Here is a 25,331-nt window from a genome sequence, read left to right on the forward strand (position 1 = left end):
TGACCCCTCTGTATATTGTATGCTCTGTCCCTGAGACTTGTGAGACATGCAGATCTCACCTCAGGGAACACACATGGATAAAGGGCCTCATAGAGAACTGATCAGCCCCCTGTGTGTGCTCTACCCCTCCCCCATGTCCACCATACCCTTCAGACCAGCCTGGGGCCCCGCAGCTTGGAACTGAAGGCTATACGTCAAGAACACGGTAGACACCAGTGAAGCCTGCCCCTCAGAGAGGGGACCCATGCAGGATTCTAGTGTCCTGCAAACACAGCAGACTAAAGCTAAGCCGCTGTCATGGAACCTTCTACTCCCTGTGTTCAGTGGGTCATCCACACTCTCACTTACTCTTTGCAGTTTTTCCAAGGTTCCAGAAAATTCCAGGTTCCTGGGAAGTGCTGCCTCTATGCACTGCTAAGCTGTCTCTCTTTGAGGCACTGGTCCTCTGACCTCTCCAGCTGCTTCTGACCGGTGTCCCTCATGCTGCCTCCCAGATCCAGCCTGCTGCCAGATGCCTACTGAGAGACCTTCTCTTCCCCTCCCTCAGAGTCCTGCACTTCAGGGGCCTTCTGGTCCTGTGTGGTCTCCACAGGCCCTGCTGATGTCCCCTCCATCACCACTGCCACCTTCTCTGTCCTTGCCCCCATGTCCTCAACTATCACCCTTTCCTCAGCTGCTGTTTCCCCCAGAACCTCATCTGCTCTGTTCTGTGTTTCCTTCTGGCCATCTGCAGAGGAGGAGGCCATGCTGTCCCCATAAGTTGACAATGACTCTGCCAACATTTCCCTCTGGTCTTCAGCAATTTCATCAGCTCTTCCTCCATGTGGATCCTCCTCATCTTTGTCTGTGCCTCTTCCCATGGCCCAGTTCTGCCCTGCCACACTGTCAGCCGCTGACCCTGAAGGGTACTTTCTATCCTCACCTCCCTCTTCCTGTGGTTTCTCTCTCTCAGGCTCTCTACTCAACACCTCTGCTATGGTGACCCTTTCCTCAGGAAGGCTTCCATGTGTAATGATGCCCCTTCCTTGGCCTTCCAAAGGCCCTTCTTCATTCAGTAGCTCTGGTCCTTCAAGGCTGTCTAGCTCCTTGGCAGCCCACTCTTGACTTCTAGCTGTGAAAACATTCTCAGGCACCCCAGCTTTGTCGGCTGGCTCAGGTCCAGGGGCTCCTAGCAACCCCGTTCCATCATGGCTGTGAGCCCTCCCTTGCTGCAATGGAGCCTCACCTTCCTGGCCTGGAAGCTCTTCTTTGTGCTCTGTAGCTGTGGCTTCATTCTCTTCCAGTAACTTTCCAAATTGAAGTTTTGCTTCAAACAAGGTGATGGTTCTTTCTTTGGGTGAATCTTGTAGAAGTCTTGGGTTCTCATTCAACTTGATTGCCCTCGTGGGATCTCTATCCTCAGCATCAGTCTCCATCTTGTTGGGGGATGCATGGGCCTCTTCCACCGACCTCACTTCCTTCTCTGTGCCCTTTTCTTCCCCTTTAACCTTTTGCTCTTCTAACTTCTCTTCTGTCTTCAACACTTTGACCCCTGTCACCTCTTCTCTTTCAGATCCAGTTTCTCTCAGAGGTGTTGGGTGCCTCTCAACTTTCTCCCAGTCTCCAGATGCAGAAAACTCCCCAGGGAGCACTACTCTGGGATCCTGTTCCAGGGTAGATTCTATGTCAGCCATAACTCCCTCTCTTGCTGTGTCTTCCTTCCAGAGTGCCTCAGGGTTGCCCTGGACATCCTCCCTGGCACTTGCCCCTACTTCTCCTGCCGAGGAACTCAAGGAAGCTTCTGCTTCTAGAACTTTCCTCCTCTCAGTAGCTGCTTTCCTTCCTCCAAGTATTGCAGCTTCAAAACCATTCTCTCTCTCCTGTGCTGTGTCCTCCATGGGCTTCGTATCCTCTAGCTCTGTGAGAGCTCCCTCTTTGCCCTGGTCACCATCTGGTCTTGGGGTGCCCACCTCCCTCTCTACCTCCTCCAATTCAGGAGTCTCTGCTTCTTTCAGAACTACTGATTCCCCAAGAGTCTCTGAACTGAGCACTGCCTTCTCCAATACCTGCCCCCTTTCTGAATCTGCCCTATCTTTCTCCACCACTGTCTGCAGCAAGGTCTGCCTGTTGGGGTCCACATCTCTCTGAGACACTGAGACACCTGTGGGGTTTAACTGTTCCTCACCACACCTGCTATGTCCTTCTGAGCCTGCCTCTGCCTCACTAGCTGTGCTCGGGGGGCGCTCTCCTTTCCCTGTTGACTGCTCTGCTAATGCTGGCTGCTCTTCTGTGAGGTTCCTCTTCCCCAAGGGGACCTCTACACTTCTCCTCACTTTCTCCCTCAGCTCAACATTCATGTCAGCATCCTGGGGATGGTGGGCTTCATCTTCCTCCTTCCTTGTTTTCTCCCTCAGTGCGGCATCAGTGTCAGCATCCTTAGGCTGGGAACGTTCATCTTCCGCCATAGCTGTTTCCTTCTCCAGTGTGCACACCCCTCGTGCAGCTTGCTCAGGTTGCTCATTTGAGCTGCCGGCTGCCCTTTCCTCCACCACTGGGTTTCCATTGATGCCATAAAAAGTAAGATGAGAAACAAGGTGATTTTTATCAAAGCATGTAAAGCAGAAAATACAGTATGGACTCTTAAGGAGTATTTATGAGACTCTGTATGTCATCAAAAGGACACTTAAATTATATATCAAACCTGTCTTCAGTTGATATGATGCTGTTAACTAACATGGACCATGAGTGATAAATGCCCTTCCTTTCTTATGAAAGGGAACGCTTTCAAATTTAAAAGACACATTAATATAAAAACACATCTTTAATCCCAGCACTTGGGGGGCAGAGACAGGTGAATCTCTGTGAGTTTGAGGCCAGCCCTACTCTGCAAAGTGAGTTCCAGGACAGGCTACATATTACAGAGAAACCCTGTCTCACAAAACAAAACAACCATAAAAAGCATAAATAACAAAAGTCGAAAGCTGGGCATGTTGAAATGAATAAACACAGCACTCCTCAGTCTCATATTTTATAATCAATAAATTATCTGACATATAATACATACAACATACATATATACACACATCACATACACACATACACATACAAGTTTCATTTCAAATATTAAGATTTAAGAATTCATTTTTGCAATAAGCAAAAAAGTATTTATTTCCCTTAAAACTCATCATTCCCTGCAATGTCAAGAGTGTGTCTACCTCAGTGGCCATCCAGCCACATGGCCAGATCCCCGAGATGGCAATCACCATATCATATACCACTCCCAATATTCGAAAGCTCCTCTGGTTAGATACAGTCATCAAAGTGTTTATCGCCGAGGTATGACATTTCACTAAAAACAACAATCTGTATTCCATGTTAGGTTGCATGCCATCTATGCTCAGAAACTGATTGCCTTTGGCAAAACAGGATCAGGACCTTCTGGTGTGGAACAGTGTCCAGCATAAACAACCCTCCTACAACACTGCTGACATATTTCACAAGTTCCGATGCAAGATTCTGGGAAATCTGAATCTGCAGGTCTACTATGTCTTTGAAAGGTCACTGAATTTCTCAGTATTTACCAAGACATGAGTTCTTATGAAGCATGTGACAATCATTACCCAAAAATCTTTAGATTTCCCAAGTGGAGGCCCCTACTCAGAGTGGTAGGAACTTCAGAGGAAGTATCTCAATAGCACTTATTACTCTAATGTTTTATTAAATATTTTTATTTTATTTATGATTGTGGTCCTGTCTGGTGTGTGCATGTCCACAACAGCACCTGAGGGGGTCACAGGACAACTCTGTGGAATTTTCTCTCCTTCCACGTTCACGTGGGTTCCAGGGTGGAACTCAGTCACGAGACTTTGCACAGGAAGTGTCTTTACCTACTAATGAGACTCTCCAGCCCAAGAACGCCAATGTTTTTCATTTATAAAAGAAAGTCAGGGCTGGGATTACAGCTCAATCGGTGAGGTATGCTGTGCCCTACAAGGACTTGAGTTGCATCTCCAGACTCCATGATAAGAAAAAAATTAAAGCCCAGATGCGGTAGTGCACACCAGTAAACTACTACTAGAAATCAGGGGATAGGTGGATTCCTGGGGGTTGGTGGCCAATTGAAATAAAGGGCAAGACCCTGCCCAAATAAACCTTTAATTTTTATAAAGGAAATCCATGAGGGATTTTATGCTCCTACTAAGAAAGGACAAAGAAATGAGCATGTAGATGCCATTCAAGGAAGAGGCCAGGCTCCATCCATCCCCAGCAGCCCCGGAACCCGGCACTGTTGTCCACCTCTAGCTTTAGAGTTATAAAGAGGCTGGAGAATCTTCATTTGGAGTCAAGGAGAGCTGCTGAGACCAAGCATGTGCAGGAGAGAACACTCAATGAAGCTGTGAAAGTGAAGCCTGGATGATGGTGGTGAAACCATGGCCCGGGGAAGCTACAGGCAGCTACAGACTGTGAAGAAGAGAGCAGAGTTCTGCAGTCAGCTGAGCTGGAAGGGCTGAGCTGTCGAAGCCTTGATATGAGACCTGGGACTTGGATCTTGTTTTGGTTCAGTATTTCCTCACTATGCCCCCATCCCTCCATTTTGCAATGGTAATATATACTCTGTGCCATTTATTGCACGTTGGAAGTATTGATTGGAGGTTTTGATTTATAGGGGATTACAGTTAAGATATTGCTTTGAGCCTCAGAAGAGACTTGGATTTGAACTTTTAAACATTGTTGAGACTGTAAAAGCCAATGGGGACTTTTGAAATTGAACTGAGTACATTTTGCTTCATGACATGGCCACTAGCCTTTAGGGACTAGGAAGTAGAATTTGGTAGTTTGAATGAGAATTTCCCCCCCCCCCATAGGCTTATATAAACTTGATCTCTAGTTGGAGGAACTGTTCTGGAAGGATTAGAAAAAGTGGCCTCGTTAGAGGAGGTGTGCGGCTAGGGGTGGGCTTTGAAGTTTCTGAAGACAGCTCAGTGTGCGCTCTCTGCTTCCTCCTTCTAGAACAGCATTCAGCTGTTCCTGCTGTCATGTTTGCTGTGCCTCCATGGGCTCTAACCCTGTGAAACCATAAGCCCAATTGAACAATTTTTTTTATAAGTTGCCTTCGTGTGATGTCTGCTCTTGGTTGTCAATTTGACTGCATCCGTAATTAACTGAAACCCATATGAGTGGGCCCACCTGTGAGGGACTTTTTTTTCTTAATTGAATCATTTAAAGTGGGAGAAGCACTCTAATCTGATCTCTGGGGTGGGAAGGTAACCCTTCATCTAGATCATTTGAGATGGGAAGATCCACCTTCAATCTGGCTACACCTTCCACTGGCAGCCTATATCAAGGACATAGAAGAACGAATCTCTCTCTCTCTCTCTCTCTCTCTCTCAAGACCAGCTGAGACTTGTGGACTAAGCAGTTACTGAATTCTTGGGCAGTCTGTTCACAGGCAGCCATTGTTGAGTTAACTGGAGCACAGCCTATAAATAATTCTAATAAATCCCCTTTCTATATATAAAGATGCTTTCTATAAATTCTGTCACCTAGAGACCCTGACTAATACACTTGTCCATGGTGTTTTTCCACAGCAATAGAAAACTAACCGAGACAAACTTCATATACATACACTTACAAAAGGACACATTTGTAGATTCTATGAATTATAATACATTATTCTACCATTATATCATGTAAAGTTATGAAATAGGCAAGCAAATCTTCCTCATTTTCTTTGCTCACTCGAATTCTCCAAATATTTTTTGCATGTATTTATTGTATGGTGAGTGGTCATTTGCCTACCAGCGGGAACACATGGAAGTCAGAGAACAACATTCAGTATTCAGTGCTCTCTCTTCAGAGTGTTGATTCCAGGATGGAACTCAGGTCATCGGGTTTGGCAGTATATGCATTTACCCTCTGAGCAGAGGCTTCCTTGCAGTTTGGCTAACTATTTTACCTATAGTACTGTCACTGACAACTAAAAGAAACCAAAATCCTGTTCTTACATCACCCCTTTCCCTCCATATACCCTACCTCGCTATTGCCTCTTCAAACATATCCTTTGCTGTCTGTCTCAGTCTCTTGCAAATCATACCACAAGCTATTTGGATGGCAGCCAATAAAATCTGACATGATAGTCCCCTTTAAACATATATTTAGAAGATGGTTTCTGTTGTCTTCAATCAAAAAGTAAAATTTTAATAATCCAGATCTATCAGTGGGGCTAAGATTGGGGGAGAAGGGATGGGGGTGAGGGGAGGGAGAGGGAGAAGGAATTGACATGTGAAACAAGCTTGTTCCTAATTTGAAATAATAATAATACAAAAAAGAATCCAGTGGTAGAGAGGGAAGAGTAATGAGCACAGGGGTCAAGACCATACTGGAGAAACCCACAGAAACAGCTGACCTGACCAAGTGGAAGCACACGGACACCATTTGTAAAGCTGGGGAACCAGCATTGGACTGAGCCAAGCCCTCTGGATGTGGGTGCCAGTTAGGAGGCCTGGGCAGGCTATGGGACTTCTGCCGGTGGAACTAGTATTTATCCCTAATGCACAAATGGACTTTGGGAGCCCATTACCCATGGAGGGATACTCTCACAGTCCAGATACATAGAGGAGGCCCTAGGTGCTCCCCAAAATGATGTGACAGACTTTGATGATCCCCATGAAAGCCCTCACCCTCCGGGGGAAGAGAATGGGGGTGGATGGGGAGGTTGGTGGGGACATGGGAGGATGGGACGGAGAGGAAACTAGGATTGATATGGAAAATAAAATTGTTTCCAAATTAAATAAATAAATTAAAACAAATAAGTTCATAAACTAAAAAACAAACAACAAAAAAAAGATTGGCTTTTATAGGTCATCTTATGGACATCAATTAGCAGTTTCCAAGATTGTACTTAAGAGCTTTGGAAAGGATATGTAGAGTCAAAGTGTCTTCTCAGATGACATGTAGCCAATCCACCCATTTCTACTTCACCACAGACTGTGCCTGTCTCAGAGCACAGCTATGGTGGGGCAATGAGAAACAGCCCTGGATGTCAAGTTCCTTCTTCTTACCTGTTGCTGCTCAGATTCCTACATGAAATGTAGGACCTACATTCCTACATGAAGTCCATAATGGAAAACATTTAAATAAAGACATCTGTTTTTCTAACCTGGCCTTTAAATTTATGGATTAATTAAAGAGCATTCTTGAAAACAGGAGAATAAAATTGCCTAGTCACCAACTAATAATATACTGTTTAAATTCTAGGAGAAAATGTGCTAATGGCATCCAGCTGAGCTGTTATATAGCACACAGAGCACAGAGAAGTCAAACAGAACATTCCCAAAATATGGGGGAATGGATCATTGAAGCCTTTCTCAGAAACAGCGGTGTGTAAAGGTGTGTTTTTATGGCATCCCATGAGCTTTGGGGAAATGTTTCACAGAAGCAAGTGCTCAGTCCTCATAGACAGGACCATTAGGTCCTATGCAATAAGCCCGTGCCTGGGGGGTTGACAGGCCTGGTGCCCACGTAGCTCTATGTTCGCTAGTTATGTGAACTTAGGAAATGGCACCTCTCAGGCTTTCGGTTTTTTTATCTATAAAGTGGTAGCAGCCATTTTGACTGGCAAAATTCTTGTAGCAATCAATGGTATGACTGTGTGAAACACTCAGTACTGCATCTTTCCGTAAGAGCCTCATGACTTCCTACTCTCTCAGCCCACGCATTCAGTGAACTAGCTTTCTTAACTGGAGTCTTGCTTCCTTAGGATCATCTGTGGCTATATTGTATGCTTGGGAGGGTCACCAGAATTCCTCTAATGGAAAGTCTACTGCAAAAGTTCAACATGGTTCAACATGGTTCTACTGTGACTCTACCCACTGCTTCTTCAAATGTCACCTGACCCTCTTTACACTGCCCAAAGAGGGAAGGAATCTCTTTTGTGCCTTCTGTAGCATCCGTGGAGTTGTCTCATAGTGCTTGATAACTCCCACTTAACACTGGAGATGGGGTAAAGTGATGAACAAAGTGAGTACTCTCTCTCTCTCTCTCTCTCTCTCTCTCTCTCTCTCTCTCTCTCTCTCTCTTTCACACACACACACACACACACACACACACACACACACAAATCAAAACAATTTTTAAAAAACATGCATCATGTATGAGGAAGCCCACCTTCGCAGACATAGGACATTGACCAGACATATGTGAGTCACTTTCACTGACTTGATGCTTAGTTGGCAATCTTGAAGATAGGATACTAGTCCCATTATACATTGACAATGGTGGATTCTTTGCTAATTCTGAAAGGGCTGAGTTTACATGAGCCTTTGTAAAACATGAGCTCTTAATGTCTCTTGTTTGGACAACAAAGGTAAATTCACCTGCTTGTCAGACAACTAGGAGTATGACCAGTCTGAAAGTTAGCAATAGACTTCTTTTTCTTGTTGTTGTTTGCTTTTATTTTTTCTTAAACATCAATGTATTTTTTTTAAAAAATAGCACTTATAGCTAATGTTGGTTTCAAAGCTCCCCTTCAGGCCTCTGGGGCACTTCCTGCCATCATATCCATTACACAAGAATCGTAAATATAAATGGCCAAAAAGACCAGACAAGGACTTGAAGATGAAAGACAGAGATGGGGAAGCATTTGTAGAAGACTTCACTTCCTGTCTTTACAAAGTAAGGACAGGCCCTTACCTCCAGCCACATTGACCTCCCGTTTCCTCTTGGGTGTCACCTCATCCTCGGTGGTGCTAGGTCCAGCTGCAGTGTTGGAGCAGTAGTGGCCAGGTGGTTGGGCTTCATCTGTTATCTGTCCAACTGATTGGAGAGCATATAAAATATCAAAAAGCATAAGACAGGCCATGGGGACATTAGTATTTCACATCGTTCGAGTAAGTGGGGTGAATTTAATTTAGACAAATTCACATGAAAATGTGACTTGCTTCTAAAAATACATGAAGATTAGACAGTTTCCAAGCTATGATTTTTGAAAGGAAAACACAGCACACCATAGTCAATCATGAAGTGAGGAGACTCATGCAAAGATTAAATAAAATAAGACAACATTAAAATAAGACAACAGCCAGAAGCGATGACAGTTGCCAAGTGCACATGCGATGGATGGCAGAGAAGCAGCTGAGTTGCCTTTTGCTTTCAAGAACTGTGTGTTCATTCGTGACACCAGTCATTACTGCTCTTTTAAATGACTAAACCTACTCACGGTGACTCACCCTGAATGTTTCATCCATTAGTAGATTTAATGATTTGACCTCAGTGTTCACCCTATATGGACAGAAGCTGCCACAGAATTCCTATCAGTTTGACAGCACACATTCTCAAACAAATTCCCATTGTATAATGCTGACTACTGCCATGGACCTCGGAGGCACAGAGGTCTGGGTTCAAGTCCTATCTCCCATGCTGTTTCCTTGGTTTACCTACTGTCAAAAGAGATAGGGAGTCCAATGTGTCAGGATTAAATGATGTAATATATATAGAGCACCTGTACTTAATAGCAATAACTACTACTGCATGGTGGGGATGATAATAAGCAATTTAACTTTTTATCACTGAAGTCCAAGCTGATGTAAACTGTAAAGTCAATTGTGTTCATCTTTAGTGTCTGACAACTCTGTCTCCCTCACTGCTGGTCACCTGATGGCCTGTGACTAACTTCATAATGCTACAAAAACTCATCGTCCTGTAGTCAACAGACACTCCATCAATAACGTGAGGCTGAGATCTGCCTTCAGTAGTGAAAACACAGTGGTATCAGTCTCCTGTCTCCCCCTCTCTGCTTCCATGCCTCTTCCCCTTTCCTCTTCCTCACCTTCTGACATCATAATACAGGCTAATCCAAGAACTACACTTTGAGAAAAACAACTAGAATGCCATCTCTAATTCTTGACTAGTTTAAAATAAGTTTCTGAGAGGTAACTAGGGTTTGGGAAGAAATACTGTGATAAATACAGGTGAATCTCAGTGGGGAAAATTATAAATATTAATACAAACATGGAAACAAAAAGTGGAGTATCATATAGCTCAGATATATTGTTTAGCATTTTGTTTGAACATTAGGTTTCTTAATTTATGCAAGGTGCAAACAGAAACATTTATTTACCACTCTACAGTTTGGAGATGACACCACCTCATGATAACTCTGTTAGAGTTGGATGTGTTACTCAGTCAGTTTAGAACATTTATGGATGGAGGACATGGAATTCACGTATTGTTTTGTCTACTGTGTATTATCATAATGTGTGTACACATAAGCAATGGCTTGGAGATTTGAATAAACCAGATTGGTTGACTGAGCAATGGTGATTCCCAGGATGTTGGGCCAGGGATGGAGACTGACTCAGTAGTACCAGCAGACATCTGGGTTTGTCCTAAGTGCCAAAAGCTGCAAGGAAATGAGGCCTTTACCAAACTAAGCAAATGCCAGCAGATAAAGACTACATGTTCTTTCTCTCATATGTGGGATCTAATGTAAACTCACATGTGTGTGCAGAAAGGAAAGTGGATGGTGGCTTGGGGTCAAAGGAAGAGGTCTCAAGCAATGAGAAAGGCTGAAAAGATAGGGTTATGGGAGAGGCGTGACACAGATTCCGGAATTATGGGTGTGTGAGGAAGAGGGGAGCGGAGAGGAAGGGAGTGCTATGGGTGAACCAGAAAAAAAAGTGTGTGTTGTATATGAATTCGGATATCATAATTAAGCCATTGCAGTGGATGTTGATAAAAAAGTTTTAAGGAAAGATGGCTTACTATAATAAATAACAAACAATAGTTAGATAGCAGTCACTGAACAAGACCCTAGTCTAAGCAGCCATGCATTAATCTGACCATTACGACTCACCAAATCAATGGTGAAGCTGTCTCACTGAGTCAGGGCTATAGCCTGGTCAATCTGCTAGCCTCGTCTGGAGGAAGTAGCTATGGAGTTGGGAGTGGCTGGGCACAGTTCTCCCAGGACGCACAACAAATGGGTGGTTTCTTACAGGGAATTTCTTAGAAAACCATCTTTTCCACCCCAAAACTGTAGAGAACCTCATAATAGTGTTTGAAATACTACAATAACTTTGTATTATAATATTATTATTTCTATTATTAAAACAAATATTTCCAGTAATACATACCATGTTTCCCTAAGCATAAAAATGGCATGAAGTTGTTATTGAAAGCTAAAAATTGTAGAAAAAGAAATAATTCTGACTCTGAACTGTTAACTTACAATTTGCTGGGTTCCTGAGAGACTTCACTCACTTTGATTTTACTCTGGAGAGACTCTCACGCCTCGCTCTGTCAATTTGACAACGTATTCTGTTTCTCCACTCAACATGTAAAAAACGGTCTTTCAGTGACTACAGAGCAGTGGTTCTCAACCTTCCTGACGCTGTGACCTTTCATACAGTTCCTCCGGTTGTGGTGACCCCCACCCACAAAATTATTTTCCTTGCTACTTCATAACTGTAATTTTGCTATTGTTATGAATCATATCGTAAATATCTGATATGTGGGATATCTGATAGGCAACTCCTGTTAAAGGATTGATCAACACACATGCACACACACATACCACATACATACACACACACACACACACACACACCACACACACACACACACACACCACATACATACACACACACCACATACATACACACACACACCACACACACACACTCACACACCACACACATACACACACACCACATACATACACACACACACACACACACACACACACACACACCACATACATACACACACCACATACATACATACACACACACACCACATACACACACTCACACACACCACACACACACACTCACACACCACACACATACACACACACCACATACATACACACACACACCACATACACACACTCACACACACCACACACACACACACACCACATACACACCACACACACACAAACCACACACACACACACACACACACACACACACACCACACACACACACCACATACACACACACACACACACACACACCACACACCACATACACACACTCACACACACCACACACACACCACACACACCACATACACACACACACACACACCACACACCACACACACACACACCACATACACACCACACACACACACCACATACACACCACACACACACACATACACACACACACACACACATACACACCACACACACACCACATACACACCACACACACACCACATACACACCACACACACACCACATACACACACACACACACACACACACACACACACACACCACATACACACACACACACACACACACCACACACACACATACACACACACACACACACACACACACACACACCACACACACACACCACATACACACCACACACACCACATACACACACACACACACACACACACACACACACACACACACACATGCTGAACAAAAACGTATGTGGCTAGTGTCTAATTTATGTAGCTAATGGATATGGAGTTATAGGCATTGTTAATGAATTGTGAATTTCCTGCTGCACGGTGGCTGGGTTTTTCCTATTGATTTTCTAGAACTTTTTTTTAGAACTGTTTCCTTGTTAAAAGTATCGACTCTGTTTAACATAAAAGGCAAAGCTTTCCCCAGTTTCCTTTGCCAGAGAGATTACTGGATCACTGTTGTTACTAATACTCTAAATAATTTCTAATTATTTGGTACTAGCTCCCAATTTTTTTTGGAATTCCAAATTATCATCTCCATGGTTTGGAGGCACATTATGTTAAACTGAGACTAATCTGGAGAGTTTTCCACCTCCTTTTACTTAATTTTTTACTTCCTTCGAGTGATTTCTTACTTATCTCAGATTTTTATTCAGTCAAGACATGCTATACTTTCCCTCCTCACAGACTTCTGGAAGTAATGTTATAGATTTTGCATTTTTGTTAGGTGTTACTTAGACATTTTTCACGATAGCTTGAGTAGAATCATTATATGAGGCTATAGCTTGAAATTTATCATCCTTAAAGTAGCATTTTCTTGTTCTAAAAACATAATCAATAATTAAGGAATGAAATTTTTCTTTGATGCAAGAACTATTTGAGAACTTCCTTTAAGATACTCATTTATTACGAGAGCATATTATACTATGCAAATGATTCCTGGCTTTGTTGCACCTTTACCATAGAATGTGGACTTCAAAACCTGTACTCTGTGCTCCCAGGGAAAGGGCACAAGAGTACCCAGTGAGCCAACTTTCTAAATCATATTGATGCCTTTTATGTCATTATCTATTGGGAGAGAATGTCAGTTTTATTTATACAAAAACCAGTGTTACTTGTGTGTTTTCATCTAAAAGAGTGTGGGAGCTTCTTGAGTGCCCTTAACTTCTCCCAGGAACTGCATAACTGCCTCCTCCTCAGATGTGTTAAGCTACGTAGTTATAAATTCCAAATCGTGGACCCCAAGAGCTACATGGAAATGAAGACAAGACAAGGCTCTGCAGAGCCTCCTGGCAGAGAAGTCACCCTGTGTACTGACATTGTCCTGATCCAGAGGGCCCAGTCTTGCTAAGACTCCTGCTCTCCTGTGGCCATTGTGGCCGTGTTCTGGTTTTCTTCCAGCTTTAACACCACTGAGAGTTTCTGTTCTTGGAGCATCAGTCCTTAAATTTCTCTTGAATTCCCTCCCCTCTCTCTCATAGGAAATCAACTTCAGGGAGTCCCTGTGTCTTTCTCTCCCGTGCTCTCATGTAACAAATTCTGCGGTAGGGTGACATCTGGATAGTGAACATGCCCATGACACAAGAGGAAAATTCTAACTTTCCAAGAGTGATCCTGGATGGTATTTCAAACAGAACAGAGGGAGGGAAACACAAAGCTCATATCACTAATTGCACTGGTGTTTTCAGGGTTTCTCATCAGCCTCCTTTTTGAATGCAGTCTTATGGTCCTGGTGTCTTAGGTCATAGCACCAGCCACAAGGCCAGCAAAGAAACTGGGGGTACACTGCAAAAAGCAAACACTGGTAGAAATAAACCAGACCATGAGATGTCAAAACTCAGGTTCTCCTCCTGGGTAGAACACAAACAGGGTGCAAATGGATGGCTGAGTCATGAATACTTAAAAATAAAAGCAATTTTGATCATTTTGAGGCACAGTCTGTCCCTATGGTTTAAATGAGTGAGTTAGATTTTCCATAGACTCCTTATCATAAAACTAGATTCTAAGAAAAAAATAAAATATTCAGAATGATGGTACAATAGGGGTTGTAATTTTGGCAGGTAAACACAAATCCAGGCCACCGAGTCTACTTTTGAAAAATAAAGTTTTCTGCATTCATTCTTACGCAGCTGAGGTAAAAAGAAAAACCTGCAGAGAAACAAGAAGTGATCAGAGATTCACTCGAGGGTGTCCACTTAACGGTGCATTATGGGGTTGGGGGGATTTGGTTTGTTTTCTTTTGTGAGGAAGCGAGTATTTTGTAGCCAACAGGGTCTAAGAAGGAATTAGGGAAGTGCAAATTGAGGGTGCCTACTAAAAACACTGTGAAGACACCAAACATTAAGTGTCAGAGTGTCTGTCCCACGCTGACTTTAATCCTCATGATTGCTTCTCTCTTCCACAATTTTGGATCTCACAATGCAAGAGTATTAGCTGTCAGGCCATTGCCTCTTTTACATTCTCCACCTGTTTCCTCAAGGACAGCCAGTTCATCCCTTCTTCTTTCTAGAGCTGAAATAAAATGAACTGTCCCCATCTTAATCATGCTGAGCATACTGAGCCGCTCCACGGCCAAGGAACATGACGCCAATTCTAAACCATAAACATCCGTGGAAACAGAGTAAGGAATATTCAAGTTCATTCCGAGCCCACGTTCACCTTGGAGAGCACCTTTGTGCCTTGATCATTTTACAGATGATCAATTACCTTCTTCACAACTCACCATGACAGACTCACAGCTAACCTCATCTGAGTCCACAGTGAAGTTGTTCTGGTGTTACTTGTGACATTGAAGCATGGCCCACAAAACCCAGAATTAATTATAAGCTGAAGGCCACAGCTGTTCAAGGACAGACTCTATCTTCCCTAAAGCAGCAAAAAGCGTCTTTCTCAAGCTCCAGATCATGTCATCCATGGCAGAATAAGTGCTTCTCAATGGTCTCTAAGTCTCCGTCTCCCCACTCTCTCTCTCATCTCCTCTGTCTAACCCTACCCCCCCTCCTTGTCATCCTTCTGCCCTACATACCCCATTACATCAGCCTCCTTTCCAAACTCTGTTTGCAGCTTCTCCCCATCTCAGGACCGGGGGCTGCTAGCTGTCCTGTCCCTCAGATCTCCTGCAATGACAAGAGTGACTGACCTCTGTCCTTTCCTCTCATCTCTGCTCAAATGTGCCATCAGCCGAGAAGCCAGCCCTCGGAAGGCACCCCCCAAACAATCATTCTGCCTCCTCATTCTCACACCAGGTAACCTGCCATGCTTATTATCCATTTGTTAAATGTATTTCCTCCCTGATCACAAACTTCTCGTGGTCAGGACTTGGTTATGTTTGCATGAAGGACAGTGTTTGCACAGCATATGGTGAGGGCACTTGTGGCAGAAGGAATCTACTGGAACAGAAGACTGTAAAAGTCCACATTCGTGTATGCTCTCATGCAGACATTTTATCCCATGGACATATCAACAAATCACATTTTACTTTAGTTACACTTTTACTTAGTTTTAATTATGCAAGTCAACTACTTTTCATTTACACATAAAAATACAGAATGAAGCTGCAGATATAGGTCACTGCTGGAGACTTGGCTAGCAGGCTCAAAGCCCTGGTTCAATGGCAGCATCACACACACAAATTTCTTCTATATGATTTTTAAATTGTAACTAAAAGAAAACACTACTCTTCTACTATTTTATGCTCACAATCTGCAAATATATGTCTATAAACTGTCTAGAACCATGAGTGTTTTGTTAGCCACAGCCACACATCTGAGGAAGACAGGAAGTGGATAGTTTAAGTTGTTACTAGCACTCTGTCCTTTTCCTTGCAATACTTAAAGTTGTGAGCCAGTTGTTTGTGAGTGGGAAGAAAGTCGTCAAGGCCCACAAAAATATCTGCAACTTTTGATGCATAAATTATACATTTTGTAACCTATCTTGAGGAGATATTTGTGAATTTGAAATAAATTAGGCAATCAACTACTAAAGTACTGCTAAACATAGTGTGGATAAAAAATATATCAAATATCCAGCTGTAGTGAAATTATTAACTTCTGAAGAAAACCCAGAATGGAAAATACGTAAAAAAGGATGCTCAACTCAGAATGGCATAATGGACATTAAGGATGAAGCCACGCAGGAGTGTTTTCAGTGAAACATAAGGCAGATCATGCCTTACAAAAGCTTTATAAATTTATAAAATATGACAACTAACTGTAAAATGTCAGTTTTAAAATTAAAAAGAGCGACCCAACACCAAACAATGAAAATGGTTTTTCATGTAATAAATGTATGAGCAATTTTTAAACTTCCTTTCTCTAATTTGTAGATGTTGTTCCATACGTATTTATAGATACATATATATTAATAAATATAAACATCAACAATTAAACTTAGCTCATGTGTTAAAGCTTAACTAACATAAGTCTCATCCCTTGCCTTCTACTGTCAAACCTGCATTAACAAAAAGATTATAAAATGTCTGTGAAATGTAGAAGTATATAGTGAAATGTTTCCCAAAGCATTTGAGAAAATACACAAATAACTTATCATTCCTAAAATATGAGGGACAAAAATATACTGATATGTTCATCAACATCTCTGTTATTTTATTCATCAGCATATTACAATCAATGTTATGGAAACCCTACTTTCCAAAAAATTACTTATATAAATAGAGGTAGAAATCTATGCTTTGCTTCATATAGTTCAAATACCTTTCCTTTTCTGTCATTTATTTCAATACATGATATTACAGGATGAATAATTTATTTTCTGTAAGTTCTACTTTTGATTGCTTCTTATTGCCCGTGTCAAGTGATTCATGCATTCTTAATTTGTTTGAAATGTTTAGAACACTGAACAGTGTCCCCTGCTTAAAAGGCCATATCTTTGTCCTCCAAACCTGTAAGTATCACCTTGCGGCAAACACACCTTTGCACAAGTGATAAAGAGCCTTGGTATGAGGAGTCTGTGTGAGCACCCACGTGCGTTTTAGACAGGGGCAGGAGGGCAAGAGTTTGAAGGGACATGAGTGGGGAGCAGAAGTCTGAGGAAAGAGAAGACAGACTTAGAAACGGTACAGCAGGATTTTAAATGAGGCTGGTAAGGGAGGCGTGCAAGTGAACACAAGGCAAACTGGGAAAGCTAAGACACTGGTTCTCATCTAAGCTTCCAGAAACAACAAAGGCCTCCAGACATCTTGATTTTAGCTCTATAAGGCCTCTACCTTCATCTTAAGATATGGCTGAAGACTTCATCTTAAGAAATGCTTTATAGAAAGTGTGTTATCTAGGGCATTAAGTCTGTTATACTTTGTTATAGCCGTAATATTAAAGTTAGACAAAATACTTATTAAATATATTGTGTTCCTGCATGCTGTATTTATATATATATATATATGCATATATATATGAAATATGTATGCTGTCCTTGAAAGGAAAATGTATTATTTATGCATGTGTGTGTATATACACACACAGCAGCATAAAAGATACATATGCATATATATATATATATATATATGTGTTGTTTATATACACAATAACTTGATAGAAGTGTACATTTTATTGATGTTACAAATCTCTAAGTATGAGATGGCCTTCTACTCATCCTAAGAAATGCAGTGTCCCTATGAACTTGCTGATATTTACAATATATAACTGTATTATGGGTCACAGAGTGGGATCAGTTTCTAGGGTGGCTCTGGATTTCCCAAGAATACATATCCTACAAAATCTGTTTGTTTTTCCACTTCTGGAACTCAAATACAGAGCCCACATGTGCTGGGCAAGGACTGCTCCACAAGTCAGCGTTCTTCATTAGTAACTGCTGAACTGTGCAAATTTGCTTAATCTGTTATACTCTGCCAGACTATAATGACTAAATCCAAGGTCAAAGATTCTAATTATTTTTATCAAAGTGTTTTAAGAATGTTTTAATGAGAATTTTAATTCATATAAGGCAATCCTTTTGAAATGTCATACTCTTTGTGGTATAACTCAAGGGCCAGGATTGAAACCCCTTTCAGTAACGACCTAAATAAATAAGTTCCTCTAGTTTTGTGGTCCACTTGAAAATGCAAAATCCATTTTTAGCTTGCACTAACTATTTTTGAGGGTTCATTTGACGGTCATATGCCTGCTTAGACCACCACTTTGTCTTGTGTCCCTACCTTCCAACTTGTACCCAGCCTTAAAATCCCTATCAAGTACATTCTTCAAGAAATCTTGTTTTCTTTCTTAATAAATTTTGACAATATAACATAATGACGTCACTTCCCCCTTGCCTTTTCTCTCTCCAACGCCTCCTTTGTACTTCCCTTGCTTTCCATCAAAGTTTTTTGTTTGTTTGTTTGGTTGGTTGGTTGGTTGGTTTTTCGAGACAGGGTTTCTCTGTGGCTTTGGAGCTTATCCTGGAACTAGCTCTGTAGACCAGGCTTGTCTTGAACTCACAGAGATCCTCTGCCTCTGCCTCCCGAGTGCTGGGATTAAAGGCATGTGCCACCAACACCCGGCTGCTTTCAATCAAAGTTATGGACTCTTTTTCTTCAAGTGTTGTTGCGAGTGTGTATGTGTGTGTGTGTGTGTGTGTGTGTGTGTGTGTGTGTGCATATGTGTGTGTACATTATACATATGTAATATACACATATAATACATGTAAACTAAATATATAAATACAGCCTGCTCAGTGCATATAGTATTACTTGTATATGTCTTCAGGGCTGACCAATTAGTGTTCTCCCCAAATTAAACTATGTCTCCGACTCTCAGCACACCTTAGTTCCCTGTGATTCTTTATCCAGGTTCAGACATTGTCATCTTTTCTCCTTCCACATCAGCATGGCCACCCGGGTCGTCCTTGCTCGGCTCATGTTTAGGCAATTTTATGAAAGTGGCCTTAGCCACCTGGCACTTGTCCTACTTTGAAACTCCGCATCATCACATCCCTTCTCTAATTTTAGACATAATTAGTGACATCAGCCCAGTTGTGAAGCCTTCCAACACTTTCTGGGAGGAGTTCCATCACACATTTGACTTGATTATACTACCATGACATACCACAAAGTTACATTAACAGCTCAACAGACAGGTAGCCTCTACTCCTGGAGGTAGGCCTGACTAGTTTAATAATAGCATTTGGAGATGCAAATCATATAGCAACTAAAAACACTCAAAGTTTTTAAAACATAGTTGAATTTCATAATATTAAAATATGAAATTAATTCAAATTGAAACCCAACAGAATGCTTGCTACACTGTCAGGGAGGCTGGTAAGTAGTCGGGGATGTTCTTCTCTGTATATGTTTCTCATATTGGTTTGGTGAATAAAACACTGTTTGGCCATTGAGGCATGAAGATAGGTGGGACTATGAGATGAGGAGAATTCTGGGAAAGGTAGGCAGGGAGAGCCAGCCAAATCAGTCACCATGTAGACCTCAAAGGAGTAGCAGCTCCAGTTATTCTCCAGTAAGCCAAGACCACGTGGAAATACATAGATTAACAGAAATGGGTTAATAATTAACACAGAGCTAGCCAATAAAAAGCCCTAGCCATTTGGCCAACAGTTCTATAACCAATATAGTGTCCATGTGTTTATTTGGGGCTCAAGGGTGGGCAGGACCCGGGGAACAGGAAAATCTAGCAACAGATAAGAGAGCATGGTGGGGACCTGTTAGCCTGGCAGAGTGCAGGGTGCTCTGTGACCAGCAGCTGTCACACAATGTACTCACCACAGACTCAGCTCTGTCCATTCCTGGTCTTCTCCAAGATGACAAAAGCCTCTGATCTTCCATGTGTCTGTGATCCTGGGTTCACATTGTCCCACACCCTAAACTTCTCTCATCAAACAGAACCTGCCCACATACTCTGGAAACCCAGAGATCATGAAAGAGTTCAGTGTCAATAATTCAGAGAGAAGACTGAAACATCTTAGGGGATTTTAATATTTTTATCTAAATCTAATTTAAGTGACTGGGAGACAACGACAACAGAAGTCTCTTTAAACTCTGGGGCCATTCCACCTGACCCAATTCTATGGCTGCCTCTTGGCTGTACAGTTCTTGGCAACACAACCTTCTTAAGAAATAGCTGCTTCCCAGATAGAGAAGTGATGGCAGTGGTTATGATACAGTGAGTTCACATCCAACATACAATCATGCATAAGACAGGCTAAGCAGCATCCACGTGAGCTACACATATACAAATGTGCCCGTGACTCAGAACAAACAGCAGCGTTAGAATCGACCTCTAAAAAGCCAGACATGTCTTTGACTTCACACATGTATCGTGTTTTATTTGATTTTTTTTCAGATAGAATTACCATAAGGAAGGAATTTACAGAAAATAGGAAACAGGCTATGTTAGAATGATCAAGTCATTTTTAAAATGCAATAGAAGGAAAACAGCAAGCTGAAAATACACGTGAAATTTTGTGACAAGGAGAAAGGGAAATATAGAATTCTTCCAGAATCATCGTCTGACTCCCCAGCTCTGGCAGTCGCAGTGACCAAATCAGCTTCCATGCACAGGTAGGTGAGCATGCCGCCTCACTGGCCATACTTACCCTCTTCTTTCACCCCTTCTTCTCTTTCCTCCACCATAATGGTGCCTCCTGCCTTTGCCGCTGGAGAAGCAGACTGCCAAGATATCTTGGGTTCACTCTCTGCAAACTCTTGGGTTCCCTCACTTGGTTCTTCCTCAGCAACATGGGTACAACTAACCTCTGTCAACTGAGATCCGTTGTCCACATCGACTTTTGTGATTTCTTGCTCTTCAATCTCAGTTTCCAAGGACTCTTCGACAGGAATGTGGAGTTTTCCACAGGTGTCATTTTCCTGTAGGTCCTGAGAGGAGGAGCTTCTGGAACTTCCCACAGCACTGTTCCCAGAGTGGGCTTCTACACACGCATCCGTAAAATCCTCTTCACTCTCACTAGAGTAAGGATGACTTCTAGATGAGATCGATGAAACGGTCTTAATATCTGCAAAAAGAAAAGTGATAACACCTTTGATATACCCTAAATTTATCAGTTGATAGGGAACTATGTTGGGAAGAAACATATAAATCTTTAACAAATATACCTTCAGGAAAATTGTTCACTTTCTCAGCAGATTCTATATTATTACCATGATAAAGAGAAACTTATCTATAAGCTACCAAAGTGCTTTGGTTTGGTTGGGTTTTACTTTTATTTTGCTGTGGTTTTATTGTGTCTTGTTATTTTGAGGCAGTGTTTCACCATGAAGTCCACACTGCCTTCACACTCCAGCTGTTCCAGCGACTACCTCCCGATGCTGATATTACATGGGTGTGCCCCCAACCCAGCTTATCAACTAGGAAAGTTTCTAAAAGATCACATTAATGGAAAACCAGCTTCAGGTTTGGATTTTCTTTGAGAACTTCTAGAAAGGCTACGAATATCTTTGTTATTAGAAATTTCAAATACTTATTTGTTTGTATAAGAACACATATTTACTTCTCCTGTTTAACTATAGTGGTAATGTCAATTATCTTTATCTGCTGTAAAATCTACCACCTTAGAACACTGTGGTAGATACCTGGATACCAGCTTTGCGCTTACAAAGTAGGTGGACATTAGTAAATGGTTTTAGGGAATATGAGTATGTAGATGAAACCTTTTTTGGAGTCCCTATAAACAAGATAGTAAAAGGAAGCTGTCTGAAAAGAAGGTATATTGAGTACCAGCTCCAGGAGAAACTCATAAGGGAGTTAGGAAGCCGGGCAAGAAAGGGAGTCAGTCAGTCAATGCCCTGTTTCAGTTATCAGCTTAACTCAGCTGGGAGTTGTCTTATGAGGATACAGTGAAATTAAGAGAGAGCTGGGTTTTCTCACTTTGAACCAGTAAGATATTGGCTATGGGCCACATTAAGGGGATATAAACTACCTGGTTTCTCCAGGCATTTTATGCCCAAGGGTGAAGTAATTCCAATAATCTAAGGCAATCCCTGGAAGAAGACAGGGTGGAGAAACTATGAGGCAGACCACAGAGCAAAAATAGAGGCCCCAGACACACTCCCAGATGGAGCCACAGATGTATACTAGAAACATAGAGTTGTCAAAAATGGCTTGCACGTGAACCCTAAAGGCTTGAGCAAACTCCCAAGAATGAACCTACATGTTGAATCTGTGTAAGGAAGAGGCACAATGTAAAAGTCCCTGATTATATTGCTTCAGACGAGAGAAACCCAAGTTCTTGTTTGCTTTTTAAAACAATTGCTCTGAACTCAAACTTATTTTATAGAAAATACTTTTTCTTTAGGGGGGTATCAGGGACCAAACATTAGGATAAAATATAATAGCAAGTGAGAGCCTCCTGTGCTTCCTAGTTTGCCGAGTTTCTTTCCTCTGTGGTTCACATGCACCTAGCTGACTTTTTTTTTTTTGATACTCTATGATAGCTACACATTTGACTGTGCCAGCTAAAGTAGAGCTAAAGATGAAAACTAAATAAACATACCAGCCTTTCCTTCATCCCCCTGCTGTCCCTCCAGCTCTGTCAGCTCTCTGTGACACATCTTAGCAGTCTAAGTATGGCCACATAGATAAGCCAACACTTCCAAGAAGACTTAAGTGAGACTCAAAGCACCAAGACACCAGCTAGGAGAGGTTCCTTTAAGCAGCGACCTCTCTGAAGTGCTGTTCCTGTCATCAGAATGCCTCGGTAAGCACCAGGTGACTTCTGCAAGAGCACCTGACTAATACAAACTCGTTTCCATTCTCAAATCTCTCCCTCATCTCCTGGTACAGTTTACTCTCAGTTCTTGCTCCATTTCCATACAAACCACAGGGCAGGTGAGGGCTTAGGGAAAAAGCTCCAGGCCCATGCAGTAGGATTTCCATGATAAACTGTACATCTTCTCTTAGAAACAAGGCAAAATTTGTATAAATACTTCCAAATAAAGCAACTCTTGAGACATATTTGAAATTATTTGTCATTAGAATACAGAGGCTATTGGAGGAACAGTAGTAAAGCAACAGTGTCTTGCCTGATTCCATTTGTTACACAAAGCCCCCTCCCGCTGTAAGAGACCCTGTTGCTGATCTGCTTGGCCAGGAAAAGATCTATACTCAGTGTCAGTGTCCAAGGCTCTGCCAAAGTCAAGTGTGTTTTCCCCACAGTTTACAGAACAGATAGATAACTGTGCTCATTTTCCTAGCAGTTGCCATCAAGAGCTCTCAGAAAGTGTGGCTGAAATCCTCTGACCATCAGGACCTGCTCTTCCTTAAGCCAGTGACAAGGGCGAGCTTGTCTTTTAATCCTTCCCATACTCTTCAGCATGAAGTGTACTTTAAAATTTGCTAGCTCCTTGGAGTCCTGGTTTTTACCTTGTTCTGTTTCTTTGTTGTTGTTGTTTAACCTAGAATCTAAAGATATCTTGGTTTTATTACACAACTTAAAGTGGTTGATTTTGATTAAACATTTCATCTAGCCCATGGGACCACAACTCTTCCCAACTATATTACCAGTGGTATCTTTCTTATTACTAAGTTTAAAAATAATCTTCACTTAACAAATGACTCTCTTATTTTCTTCAGTTTTGGCCAGGGCACATGAGTTCATATTCATATCCCTGCTTATACTCATGAGTTTGTGAACTATTTCTATCTCACACTAGGTACCAGGGCTAGGGTGGATACTTCACATACAATGTCTAAAGACAAGTAACTGGCACTCAGTGAACATTCTAGAACAGTGGCACCCAACCTTCTTGATGCTGCTACCCTGTATTTCAGTTCCCCAACCACGAAACTATCTCTTTCCTACTTCGTAACCGTAACTTTGCTAATGTTATGAGTCAGTCATAACGTAAATATCAGGTATTCGAGATGCCTGATATGCTATCCCTGTGGGATTCACAACCCACACGTTGAGCACCACTCTTCTAGAATGAATAGATGTTTTAAGATGTAGAAATACAAACTAAACTAATATATGAGATCATCGTTTGCTCTAAGATCAGGTATATGACCTCCAATAGGTAATTATCACTCAGTGAAATATGTCAATTCACCAGGGAGTTCAATACATACATTATCTTATAAGAACATACCTACTGACACACAGCTATGACAGGAAGAAAGGCCCCAGATACAACCACCTTTACTGTGTCTGTCTGAACTTGCTAAGCTGTATAGTGAATTCAGTAGTGAGACCAGGAAAAAATCACGTCTCACAGTGCTGCCTAAATCCGTATGCATTTGTATGGTGACCTGGTCCATCCATCTTCTTCAGAAGTTTACTCAGTGACATCATCGCTACCTATACTCTGTGCGCTCAGACGTATAAAGAAGCCTGATGTGGTGGCAAGCGTGCTTCTGTTCCCAGCATGTGGGAGACAGAGAGAGCAGGATCTCAAGCCCAAGACCAGCTTCAGCCACAGTGAGAACACACACCAGAAAGACAAAACCAAAGAGAAAGAACTCACTTGGAAATATCGTATGGGAAGTAAGTGATGGTGGATTTATTCCCCTTTCTTGAATTTGCCACTCCCCACCTCAGCAGTCAACCATGGGTTAAGGAACCCGTGGTATTAAGAAATGACTGACTGACAGGCTGGAGAAATGGCTCAGCAGTTAAAAAGTACTCACTGTGCTTGCAGAGGTCTTGGGTTTTGTTCTCAGCACCCACTGACCAGTTTACAGCTATCTATAACTCCAGTTACAAAGCACCCAAAGCCTTTTGAGGGCCTCCACAGGCACCAAACAGGTATACCATGTGCTTGCATGCATGCAGGCAAACACTCATACACATAAAACAAAATGAAAATAAGCAAATAATGACTAGCCTTGCAAAACTAACACATAAAGTCTGTCTATACATTGTGTCTAATGTCTTCCTGGCTCTCCCCTATCCAATATGTGGGCACATTTCGCTGCAGTGCTCACAGCATGACAAACACAATGTCAGCACAGAAGGGGAAACCTTGTCATGTGCTTCTCTTCAAGTCCACGCAGAGTCAAACCAATAGGACCGAAATACACTGTGTACATATATGAAATCCCCAAAAATATTTAAGTAAATAAATAAAACCCCCAAATGGTAAGAATCTTAATATGAAGCTAATTGAATATTTTGTGACTCTGAGATTTTTAAGTGTATGACATCTACTTTATCAGACTGAAAAA

At 42.0% G+C, this 25,331-nt stretch overlaps 1 protein-coding gene across 1 annotated transcript in view; it reads right to left on the reverse strand.

Annotated features, from left to right (window-relative positions):
• Positions 1-515: 515 nt before the first annotated feature.
• Positions 516-25,331, reverse strand: part of Erich3 (glutamate rich 3) — a 118,919-nt gene continuing 94,103 nt past the window's right edge. Inside the window, exons 16-18 of the mRNA XM_035450651.1 lie at positions 20,749-21,165; positions 8,671-8,793; positions 516-2,530 (exon numbers count right to left, since the gene is read on the reverse strand). Coding sequence (XP_035306542.1) covers positions 516-2,530; positions 8,671-8,793; positions 20,749-21,165 — 2,555 coding nt within the window. The remainder of the gene's footprint in view (positions 2,531-8,670; positions 8,794-20,748; positions 21,166-25,331) is intronic.

The sequence above is a fragment of the Cricetulus griseus genome (assembly GCF_003668045.3).
Source record: "Cricetulus griseus strain 17A/GY chromosome 1 unlocalized genomic scaffold, alternate assembly CriGri-PICRH-1.0 chr1_0, whole genome shotgun sequence".
NCBI lineage: Eukaryota > Metazoa > Chordata > Mammalia > Rodentia > Cricetidae > Cricetulus > Cricetulus griseus.